Source organism: Sinocyclocheilus rhinocerous, unplaced genomic scaffold, assembly GCF_001515625.1.
Source record: "Sinocyclocheilus rhinocerous isolate Xijiao unplaced genomic scaffold, SAMN03320098_v1.1 scaffold1426, whole genome shotgun sequence".
Taxonomy (NCBI): Eukaryota; Metazoa; Chordata; class Actinopteri; order Cypriniformes; family Cyprinidae; genus Sinocyclocheilus; species Sinocyclocheilus rhinocerous.
The window spans coordinates 314533-327474 of record NW_015630392.1 but is presented as its reverse complement, the minus strand read 5'-3'; the positions used below and the strand labels follow the sequence as shown (position 1 = coordinate 327474).

The 12942-nt window shown below is 40.3% G+C and overlaps 1 protein-coding gene across 1 annotated transcript in view; it reads left to right on the top strand.

The window, feature by feature from the left end:
- Positions 1-12942, top strand: part of LOC107740334 (zinc finger protein 423-like) — a 149281-nt gene that overhangs the window by 51988 nt on the left and 84351 nt on the right. The window contains exon 3 of the mRNA XM_016552751.1: positions 3055-3258. Coding sequence (XP_016408237.1) covers positions 3055-3258 — 204 coding nt within the window. The remainder of the gene's footprint in view (positions 1-3054; positions 3259-12942) is intronic.

Sequence of the window (12942 nt, the reverse complement as noted above, 5' to 3'; positions counted from 1 at the left end):
TCTGTTCCATTTATACACTTATTTTCACATAGCTATGAGAAGCATTAAACATGGACGCACGTGCAGTTGGCGTACTGTATTAAAGCTTTAATCAGGTTAAAACCGTATATTAAAAGCTAACATAAGCAGTAGCATTTACAAATAACAGCATATCTAAACGTATAAGACAACAATAAACAAAAAACATAGGCCTACCATTAAAAGCCGTGCTTCCACAGGTTCTGCATGATCCTCTTCAATAATACCCTCTGCTTCTCAATCGGGCTCAAACTGATAAGCATATTAACGTTGTTTACAATACAACCGGAGCACATGCTGCTGAGGTGAGGCAGTTTAGCCAATCACAACACACTGGGCTAGCTAACCAATCAGAACCCATCGCCTATTTCTGAGGGCGGGGCTTCATAAAAGCAGGAAATGATCAGCGCGTTTCTCAGAGAAGGGACAGAGCGGTGTGGAATAAATAATGCGTTTTTTTTTTAAACAAAGCATTAACATGGGACTGCACCCCATAAACACAATCAAGCCTAGAAAAAAACCAGTGAACCACCCCTTTAAGTTGTGATGAAATGGAAGTAGCGACTGATCTTGGGGATTTGGTTCTGTCCATCGGTTGTTGATTGGGTGGAGGGAGATCTCAATGCGAACTTGCATTCAATCATAAGATAAGGTGAATTTGAATTATTTTGTTATATATTACTTGTGTTGTATGCAGATAACAGAACATGTTAGCATTGACACTTTTGCCAAGTGTGGTCATAATGTATCTGACCACCTCCATATGTGGTCAAGGTAAGCACAATGCAATCACATGGCTTTTAAAGTGGTCAAGTTCTATCCGATTGTGATCTGACCACCAAAACGCATGTTAATGCCAGGTGTGACGGGGGCCTTTGTGTCTTAATTTGGATCAATCTTATCAGGTTCTCTTTGCTCTCATTCTGTCTCAAAATCTCTTACCACCCCACATTTTGTACGCCGTCTTGTCTCTCTTCCTCTGTCTCTCTCTCTTTCCCTCTCACTCAATCTTGCTCTCTCCTCCCTCTTCTTCCAGTCTCGTGTGTAGTCCTTTCAGCGTAGAGCCTTTAATGTGATAATAAGGTGTGAAAATGGAGCCACAATGGCGGAAGGAGGATTGCAGTGGCAGATTTCTCCACTGGTCCTTACTGTGTGCCACGAGTGACTGGGTGGCTCGCGCTCAAGCGGCTCTTGAAGCCTCGGGCCCCTCTCTTACACTTCAGTCTAGCGGCTCACGGGAGCTTTGATGTAGTTTTGACTGAGACTAGACACACTTAGGGTTGGGATTTAAGCTGAGAGGCTGAGAAAAGTGATCTCTTTTAGGTAATTTTTAACAGTGGGGCTATTCCAGTGATGTGGTACATTTTCTAGCAATTAGTGACTCAAATATAGCATTGGAAAGTTGAATTGATTCAGGTGAATTGGTTCTTCATAAACGATTCTTTACCTCATATGCAGCATTGGAATTAGGGCTGCACGATATATCGAAATATCACAAATGTAAATATCGCAATATGCATATCACACGGGTGTGCGATATCTGAATCATTTTAATAATAGGCTACTTAAATCAAAACGTTGCAAAAGGTCAAAGTTTTAGTTCGACGCATATAGCAGAGAATTGCTTGACGTTAAAAAGAGTTAAGTGCAATAAGCTGCAGAAAACACCCCTTTGCCGTCTCGTCTTGCTGTCTGACTCACACCTGAAGCGCGCACACACACACACAGACGCGTTTCAGACGGCGCGCGAACACAGAGTTGATTCGTCTTTCGCATCTCCTCATGTTTGAACAGACACATACACACAGAATTATGTCAATAGTACCCGTCTAGACGATCATTCTCGTAAACGCAGTCTGTTTAAAACATAAACTGCGTATTTTACACTTAATTATTAAATTTCTGTACCTGAATACTACTGTTTATATTATCTATCTTTTTTTTCTTTTTCTTTATTTTTTTTTACTGACTGTTCAATGTTAAAATTACATTTTCTGATTTGTGACATTACTTTTTATGTAATGCTAAAACACTGCTGGTCACTTTCAGAAGTTGTAGTGATTCTTTCTTTTCCAAGAAAGAATGTGAAACAATTTGGTTATATAATTTTCATTTTTAAATATTTTTAAATATAATTGAAATTGATTTTACACACTTTAAGCAGTATCGTATCGCATATCGAATATCGCATTTTTTAACAAGGTATCGCATTTTTCTTCAATATCGCACAGCCCTAGTTGGAATGTATGATTCCTTATAGTGAATTGGTTTATCTTAAATGCTCCTCTTTCTCTCTGTCTCTCTGCATATTTTTCATGTAGCAATTGGGAGGTTTGATTCATTTTAGTGAATCATTCATTTGGATTATTAACTGAATTATAAAATGATTCACTGATTTGAATTCCTGCGAATTTGAATTGCCATTTTTGTACTATAAATTGCATTTTATGCAATATTAAGTTAAATGCTGCTCTTCAACACTATTTTTGAATTTTATTTATATTTCTGGTTTTAGTCATATTTTTATTTTTATTTTTATTAGTTATATTGTGTAATTTTATTAGTTCAATTTTGACAGCATTACAATCTGTTTATTCAATCCTCAATATACTAGAAAATAATGCTTTTATAACATTATATATGTGTATGTATGTGTGTGTGTGTGTGTGTGAGTGAGAATGAATGTGAATATGTATATGAATATTTCTTTTTCAAAAAAGTAACTTGACTAGTTTACCGACTTTAGTTCATAAGTTCTACATTGGCAACCTACAGTCTCAAAATAGCTTCCCCAACACCGGATACAACCTGCTTGTATTTATTATTCTTTTATTGATTTACGTTTTGACAAGTACAGTACGTTTTGCTGCCTGTGACATTTGCAAAAGCTCTGCATCAGCACATAGGCCTATATGAAGTACAACACATAACAGGCCAGAAATAATTATTAAAGTCTGATTCACCTGTCAATAGCAATCCCTTAACCTTATGTCTTGCCCCTTTCTCTCTGTGGTGTATGTGTGTGTATATACATAGATGCAGAAGTATCAGAGCGAGACTCTGATAGAAAGGAGAGCCGGGTGGCAGGTGAGGACGGAGAACAGAGTGTGACCAGTCACGACGAGAGGGTGGGAGAGGAGGATTTAGATGACGACTCCATCTTCACCTGTGACAACTGCCAACAGGACTTTGAGTGCCTGGCAGACCTGACCGAGCACCGTACCAACCACTGCCCAGCAGGTTTGTGCGCGCGCGCGTGTGTGTTGTGTTTCTCCACTGTCTTTAAAGGAGAAGTGTATATTTTTTTGTATCCTCCTGTGTTCTCCTATCACAATTTAATGTGCCACTTATATGTTGACTTTTGTAGATTGCCACTTTAAAGATTTTGAATTAGACTTGTAAATGAATGACTGTTGCCACAGTGCTTAAGACAACCTTTTTTACCTAAAATAATCATGCAACTAATCAAAGATACAAATAATGTGGCATTACATTTATGGGTGAGACTACATTTTTATCTGTACAACGGTGGAGTCTTTGGTAAACCTACTTCAAAACAGTCATTATTTTTTGCAATTTCGTGTTGTTATGCTATTGGCACAGAAATTCTACATGGCTTTAATTTCTTATTTCTGAGGAAATAATATTGGCAAGAAGCAGAAGTTGGTATGGTTTTCGCAGTGGTGGGGTTACTCAGAGGCCGTTGGCTGTTTTGGAGTCAGTATGCTCCCTCAGGAGAGTGGTGTTTTAAAGCTAACACGCAGTACATGCACACAATAGCCGTTATTACAATCGCAGTAATTAATGAAACGCTGAAAGCGGCCCTGCAGGGGCATCTGCTTCCTAGCAGATTAATCAAGGGCCTCTCCTTAACGAGCATAAAAACTGAGAAGAATAGGGGGAGCGGTAGATATATAGAGAGAGAAAGCATGTCACTCCAGCAGTCGCATGCAGTATATTTATTCAACAATCTTGCAGTATCTTTTTAGCTGTATAAAATTCTCAAAGTCACAAAATATGATGCTAGTAGATTGTTAATATCCACGGCCTCATCGTACCAGAGCACACGTTTCTGAGGGGACACAATACAGCGTGACACAACCCTCTTCCCCATCGCCTTCCTTTATTTTGGCTACTTACAAAGTAATGAAATCATGGCACTGGATTTTAGACGCAATCTCAGTTTTGGAGTCATCAGAGAGCTGCATGTTGCGTAGTGGACGGGAAAAATAAAAAGCGAAATGAAATGACAAAATGCAGTTGTTCCCAGGAGTGTGCGATCTTGAGATTGCAAAATAATATGGTGCTGTGTCTGGGGGATTAGACCAATCACAAACCTTCTTCCTCTTTTTATGATTATAATTATTATTATTTATATATTGTTTAATTATGAGTGTCATTTTAGTATTATTTATATACTGTGGTTGTTTTTTATTAATATTTTGTTGTTTAAGTTTTAGTATTTTTATGTGCTTTTTAAAAAATATTACTGTGTAGGTATCATTTGTTTGTATTTCAAGTTTAGTTTTAATTAAGTTTTAGTTTTATTTATTTTATGTTAGTTAATTGCCAAGGGAACATTTTCATCTAATATTTATTTTATTTTATTTTAGCTTTATTTCAGTTAACAAAGATTGTTAAAGATTGAACAATTAACCCTGATTATTATTACTAGTTATTATTATTATAAGTAGTAGTAATAATAATACTAATACTAATAATTATAGCCTAATCATTATTATTATTTTAAATAAAATGTTCTATCAAATTAATATTAAATTATGTAGATTATTATTACATTTAGAATGTCCCATTTTATTTATTTTAAATAATAATAATAGTAAGAACAGTAAATAAAAAATCACATGCAATCCATTTCAAGTTCATGATACACTCCTGGGAGCTGGTCTAGTGGGGAAAAGAGTAGCATGCTGCTGGTGACTTCATCTGATTAGGGACAAACACACGCCATTTTGAGTGAGTGAATGAGTGAGTGAGTGAGTGTGTGTGTGTGTGTGTGTGTGTGTGTGTGGGAGGCCATGTTGTAGAGAACAGTGGATGGTTCCCATGGCCCCAAGGAGAGCCTGGCCAATATCAGCACACCAGCAGAAGGCTCATAAAGCCACTCTATCAATTTACGGTTATTATTATGACCGCATGCCCGTCAGAGCAGGAATATTCTCGAGCACAGCCGTGCCACGCCATGCCACGAAATGAAATTTCTATTCCCTTAACAGTAGACACCGTGGCTATAGAATTACACCTGGAATCCCATCATGTGCGTGCATGTGTGTTTGAGTGTGTCTGTCTTGTATTTGTGCACTGTCCTCTTGTTTAGTTTTTCGACAATAATATAACCTCTGATATGGTCGGTACCCGTCTCTACCGTCATTGTCTTCCTGCCTGTCCCTCCATCCTTCTCTTTTTCTTCTTCTCCCTTACTGCCATTGATCGCTGCTAATATGGGTTCCACAGGAGATGATATTGGAGACGAGGAACGTCTGCCTTTCCGTCCCTCCAAATGTCTTTGGCTCTGCCTTCCCCCATTACACTCGACTCCTAGCATTTCCATCTCCTCCTACTTTGTCTTATATATCACTTTAACTTGTTGTGCTCTCTTTCTCTTTCTGCTTAAGATTTACAGCGGGGTTCAAAAGTCTGATGTCACATTGAAAATCTGGGATAAAAAAATCTTTTTGTTCAGAATAGAAATAGACAAGTTTTAGGATTTTGACTAAAGTAAACAAAGAAACATGATGTAGCGTGAAAAAAAATGAAAGATTCTGCACTATTTCTAGATCATCTCAAATAGGCAGATTTCTGACACTGATCATGTGACTATTTGTACAGACAGTCAGATGTTCCTGCTTCATCAGGTTTAACTCAAACTTGTGGAGTTCATGCAATTCTGCTAAAGTAACCTTAATCAAGTTCAAATAATTATTTTAGTTACATTTTCAATACTCAAGTTATGATCATAATATAATGTGTTAAATTATAAAAGTGCCAAATTATGTCATTTTCAGTAGTGGTCCCAGACGTTTGGAATTTTTAAAGAATGAGTTAATGTGTTGTTACTGTATTAGCGTTTGTATTTTTGTGTTGAATAAATATTTGTTTTATTTGTGCGTAACGTAAAGGATGCAACCAATTCTAGAAATTAAGTTTTTGTTATCATTGTTTTACAGTCTGAATTTGGTCCAAACTACGGTAAAAACAGTACAATTGTGAAATATTGTTGCAATTTTAGTAACCCTTTTCTGTTTTAATATACTAATGTAACTTATTTCTGTGACTGCAAAGCATCATTTTCAGCAGCCATTACTCCAGTCTTTTGTGTCATATGATCCTTCAGAAATGATTCTTATATTCAATTCAATTCAATTCAAGTTTATTTGTATAGCGCTTTTCACAATACAAATCGTTGCAAAGCAACTTTACAGCAAATTAAGTTTCTACAATATTTAGTGGTAGCTTATCAGTGGTGACTGTCAGTTAAATTACATATGGCAGAAATGTACAGAAAAATCAATTAAAGACGTAATCAAACAGACGATGAACACTATTAACAGCAATTATTATATGGTGCAATCAAACTTATAGCAAAATGTGGTAGTTCTGTAAGTTGTTTCATGGTTGGCATCATCTGAGGTCCTCTGAGGGGTTGGCATGGTATGACATTATATGCTGGTTTGGTGCTCAAAAAATTATCTTAGCAATTTTGTAAACAATTTTACTAACCCCAACTTTTGAACAGTAGTGTAAATTACCCTACGTCCCGATAACATGTCTGTTTACAGGATTGCAGTGTGAGTGTGTTTGTGTGCACTTTGCTGGCAATTGTACAACATTATATCGTCTCGTGTATGTTTATATTTGTCTGTGTGTGAATATATCGGGTCATGAGTGTGGGTTAGTGTTTGTGTACACAAGTATGTGAATGTGTGTGGGTGAAACGTGAGTGTGTGTGAGTGTCGTACTGTGGGCTGATTCTGAGGGGAGGCTCTACTGGAGGAGGAATCTGGAACACTGGCTCCCTGAGGAGCGCTTGGAAAAAAACTCAGATCAAATGGAGAACATTCACCACGCTGCTCCGCTCCACTGCCCTGCAACCGGCCAAGGTTGGGCCCTGGCTGTTAACAACACTCACCTCTCTCTCGCTCTCTCGCTCTCTCTTTCTCCCTCTCGCCCCCTTTCCTCATGTCCCCTGTGGCGTTGTGCAGCTGACCCCTCCCTCTCTAGTCTGGAACAGAAGGCCCTATAGCCTCCTGGGTTTGGCTCAGTCGAAGAAAGAGGCCCAGTTTAGACTCCACAGCACAGTGTGTGGACCAGTAGGCCCGTTCAGGTGTCCCCTCAGCCTCATTTTGGTTATATGTGTAGTTTTTATTGGTCCACCTTCAAAATGTGTTGCATATAGCAGTGTTGACCACCCTGCAAGCTTCCTAAACTCATGTGGCAGGACAGGGGATGAGCAGGAGGCACAGATACACACACGCACACAGAGGTGACCGCTGCATGGCAGCTGAGCTCTTATAGCCTGAAATTAAAATTAATTGGATGACATCCTTTGACCCATTTCTCACTCAGTCGGTTCATATTTTGATCTGTATAGAAACTAAAGGTTGGGATTTGTGTTGCTTTAGGAGAACGGACGAGAAATACTGAAAGACTATAGGGAGTAAGCCAGAGAATGGTTGAGTGAAGCAGGCAGCCGTGTGGGTAAACGAGAGAGCTGTCAGTCAGCTGGGGGGGCGGGCTCTCCACCTGTCAGATACAAATAGGAGGCGAGTGCTAATTAACCCGCCTTCAGAAGACTGAGGGGAACGGCAAGCGCTCCAGAGAGACAGACTGAGAGAGAGAACGAATGGTGGTGGTGTTGAGGGGGGGGGGTTGCAGTCATTAGAAATAGCTCTACACAGCTCACACTCTCTCTGTCACTGTTCTGAGAAGGAAAGAGAGGGTGGGAAGATGAATGGCTTCTCTTTTTTTGGCCTTTTTGCCACTTTTATTTATAGGTGTAGTCAGGAAAGGACAGGAAATGATGGGTAGAATAAGGGGGAATGGGGTCAGTAAATGTCACCAGCTGGATTCAAACTCGGACTCATGTGCGTTAACCTCTGTGACAGTGAGACTTACTCTAAGTTGTGATGTCAGTTAGCATCAAAATTGTCAGCACACTTTTTGATTCAGATTCAAAATATTCACATGTTCCAGATTTATTCTAACAATATTTCAATAATATTTTCTGATATTTTTAGCTGCCTTCAGAAGACTGAGGGGAACGGCAAGCGCTCCAGAGAGACAGACTGAGAGAGAGAACGAATGGTGGTGGTGTTGAGGGGGGGGGGTTGCAGTCATTAGAAATAGCTCTACACAGCTCACACTCTCTCTGTCACTGTTCTGAGAAGGAAAGAGAGGGTGGGAAGATGAATGGCTTCTCTTTTTTTGGCCTTTTTGCCACTTTTATTTATAGGTGTAGTCAGGAAAGGACAGGAAATGATGGGTAGAATAAGGGGGAATGGGGTCAGTAAATGTCACCAGCTGGATTCAAACTCGGACTCATGTGCGTTAACCTCTGTGACAGTGAGACTTACTCTAAGTTGTGATGTCAGTTAGCATCAAAATTGTCAGCACACTTTTTGATTCAGATTCAAAATATTCACATGTTCCAGATTTATTCTAACAATATTTCAATAATATTTTCTGATATTTTTAGCTTGCAAACATTTTGCTTTGTTGGTTTTAGTAACAAAGTTTTTGCTGAAATTGTTATTTGAATAATTTTTTATTAAATATAATATATTTTTTATATTTTATATTATTAAAAAACATTTTTAATTAAATTTTTGAAGTTAATTTAGTATTTTTTAAGCATTTAGTTTAATTTTTTATTAAATGTATTTGCAATTTCATATTTAAACTAGTAAATTTAATATCATTACACTTAATTCAATTGAGTTTTTATGCACTTATTTTTTTATATTTATTACATACATTTGTACTTTTATATTTAATAAAACTAGTATTGTTAATAAATATTTAAAAAAATATTTTAAAAATGAAAAGAATTTTGTGAATGATGACAGTGGCAAATCTGCTGAAATCTGCAGATTTTTCTCCTGCGTTTCTCTCATGATAATAGTATCCCATTTGTTCTTTCTCTTTTAACACTGTAGCATTCAATGCACACTAACTCATTTACTTCTATAGACACTCATACACACAGAGCGGTGTGCCCTCTTCTCTGTTGGCAGGCTAGGTGGGGAGTTGTGTGTCTGGCAAGCAGTTGAAGTTTAATGGGGGTATGTGACGGGGCCTCGGGGTGGTTCGGTCCCTTGAGAGAGCAGTCACCCCCTTCATTCTTCCACTAAACACACACTCGCCCAGGGCACTTCATGCTATGAATACATATCCCTTTTCCACTTATCCATCCTTCCATCCATCCATCTGTATGTCTGTCCGGGCCAACCGAAGACCCCCCAGCTCCTGCCTGTCGTCACGACGGCAGCTGAATCCAGGGAGGCCAAGACTTTTATTAAAGTTGCAGATCATTTCCCCTTTCCCTTCATCCTACAGAGAAATAGGAGAGTAGTTTGTAACTTGATCTTGCTGTGCTGAGAAAAAAGCTGGACAAGGACAAACTCAGATATTAGTACCCTAAATGAGTTTTATTGCCATTAGCTTAAATTATTTTATGAATAAATGTGGCTGGACATCTCTATGTATGTTGAAGAAAAGATTGATTAAATTAAGCTCTATTACCATGGAAAATAATATTGACTTGGTTAGGGAAACAAATAAAAATGCTTATACACGCTTACAGTGGAAGTTTGGTGCCCCCTTTCCACCAACAGGGGGCCAATCTGGAACCGTTCCCTGTGTCCCTGTTCAGCTGGAAAAATTGGCTCCGCACTGGCCCCTAAAACCTACTGATCTCAAATAGGAATCACTAAAGGTTTTTATTTTTATTATTTTTATTTTATTTATTTATTTTTTATTCCGTGTGTGTGTGTGTAAAATAAATTTTTAAGTAACACTGATGCAAAGACGCTGAATTGAATTACTTTTTTTGTTAAAATGTGTTCTTGAAAATTTGTATGGCTCATAAACAAAGACTTTACGAAGTTTATTTGTGGACATCTTTTAACGTAATCAGTTATATCATTGTTCAACTGTCAAGTCAGCAGAAACACAGTCCGGAGAGAGGTTTGCCGATCCCTGGTTGATCTCAGTGGAAAAGTGTAGCCTACATGCGTCGGCATACCCCATATTGTCTCATAGATCTCCACTGTAAACACATCTTTTTTGTTTTTACAAATCGCGAGACAAGCTGAAATCGCTGTCTGTGGTAATCGGCAGCATGCCACACGCGCCTTGAACTGAATTTGCTTTGCATGCGTTTGCGGCACCTATATCAGAGGAGAGCGTGTGCGCACTTATGTGTGTTTGCACAAATCAGACTACGCGTGTTCCCTCAAAGTGAGAGCTGCTTTGTGTGTTGGTCCTCCCTTTCCCCCTCCATTCCCTCTCTCACTCTCTCTCTCTCTCTCTCAGAGCCAGAGGGTGGCCTGAAGATTCCTCCACTAAGCCTTTGGCACAGATACAAATGCAGTCACAGCTGGTTGTAAACTCAGGTTTTCCAGGGAGAGCAAGAGCCCTGCCTCCATAAGAGAGAGAGATTGAGGGGAGGGGAGGGGGCACAGCATGCAGGGAGAGAGAGAAAGGGAGGGGGTGAGACGAAGGAGGGTTGTTTCAAAGCACACTGGAAGTCATTTTTCATCACAGGGTTCATTTTTCACGATGAAGTTCTTTTCTCTCTCCTTTTTCTCTTTCCCCGTCGCTGTCTTTAAGCATCTCTTTTTCGTTTCCTCTCCACCTCCTTCCATACGTGACTCTACTTATCTCGTGTTTTCCCCCCCGTGCTCGCTCTCCTAGCCCTAGATTTTCCTTTTCCCCCTCTTATAAAATATGGAGGGCACCAGTTTTGGGAGAGTTGAGAGGCTCTCTGGCAGAGAGAGCAGTGCTCTGTCTCTGTAGAGACTCGGTTTGTGCATGCACCTAAACACTTCACTGAGCAATCTGTCAACATGTCAGCAACACATGTTTTGTAAAAAAAAAAAAGAGAAAAAAGCGCTTCCAGAGGGAGTAATGGCTCCCACCAGGACTCTGAAAATGCTTTGAATTCAGCAGATTTCTATTGCGGGGGGGGACTCCCCTGAGGTGCCTTTTTTACAATGCCTGCATTTCAGAAATTTGAGCCAAAGACCCCTGGGGGCGTCCTTTCATAATGCCTGAAAATGTAGGGTTATATTGTGTGCAGTTCCCCATGGGGCCTTTATTAATACCTGAATTCTGAGGGACTGGAAATTACACAGGGACTCTGTGGGGGCCTGCGCTCGCACCAGGAAGGGAGAAAAACTCTGTGGGGACGTTCTCTCTTCTCTTCTCTTCCTTTTCCTTCCATCCTCTCCTCTCCATTTTTTTTCTTTCCTGCTCCATGCAAAAGCGAAATAAAATAATTTGCCAAAGGACACAAAAAAGGAGCGTGTGTGTTGGCGGCAGCGTACTTGTATTCAGCTTGCCTTCTCGGAGGGAAAAAATCAGCCGATTAAAAATGTAACTCTCTCTTTCTTTCTATCTCTCTCCCTCTCTCTCTCTCGGCTGCTGTGTTGAGCAGGCGGGCGGAAGAGGGGAGAGTAAATATTTGGTCTGTCTGCGTGTGCCCAGGAAGAAGCCAAAATCTGTTGGAATATCCACACACGTTTTTTTCCCGCTCGTGGAGTGAGAGAGAGTTAATATTCCTGCCACCAAACGCACTCATTTGTATTCATTGGCTATACGAAGGGTGTGCACAGACAAATAAATGTACAGATAATCAAAGTACACAATTACAAATTTATTTCTTTTGGTGCTCATCCACACCAATAAGCATAATTCATACCGTGCTTATTTGTGCAAGTTCTGGCCATGCGTCCTTTTAGTTTTAAGGTTCAAACCATCTCACTTTTTACCATATCACACTCATGTAGTAATGCATAAATTACTCATTCATACATAAAGATCTGTGCGCGCTTCAGGATGTGCACTAGTTCAAAATTAATTTTCTGCAGATTACATTAAACTTTCCATTCCTGGATGTTGACTGCTCAACTTTGAGCCCCAAAATCAGTCGAGGCCATCTCCACTCCCTTTGGATGATTGTGGGGGGTGTAGGTCCGTTCTAAGATGGCCACCCTTTGTTGGTTTTCCACAGGGATGAAGTCCTTGTCAGAGGCTCTGTGGGCAGAGGAGGTCAGGTGTTCTGGTCTTCCTTCGATCGCTTCGCATCTTAGTTAGGGTTTTGTCCGAGAATGTGACCCCCGGTTGGTGTGCGTGACCTCGGTGACCCCGGGCGTTGGAGAATAGAGCCATCACCAGGTTCTTCGCAGGGAGCCGCGGTAATGAGGAACAGCCTGTTCTCTCCGATTCAGTCCTGTCACCCCCTCCTCTTTCCATCTCTCACCCTGTAGTGGATAACCCAAACTGCCCTCTTTCTCCCCGTCTCCCTCTCTCCAGCTCTCCTGCAGTGTCCTTTCTCCCTTTCTCATTTTCTTTTCACTCACTCCCCACCTCCTGTTGAGTTCGGCCCATTTGCCCCCAACTCCCTCGCTCTCTCAATCTCTGGCTTCTCCATTATGGTTTGTGGCTACTAGCTGTGCTCCTCCACTCCTCACTGGCTCCCTATAGCCAGCTTAGCGTGGGCCGTGTGTGGGCGTGGAGCGGGCCCCTGCAGGTCCGGCCCTCAAGATGTGCCGTTGCTGGTATTGTTACCATACAGTACCAAGATGCGGTCAGGTGGCGTCGTATATGTCAACACATCCCGGAGCTGCAGACCTTGAGTACACACACACACACACACACACACACACACACACACACACCTAG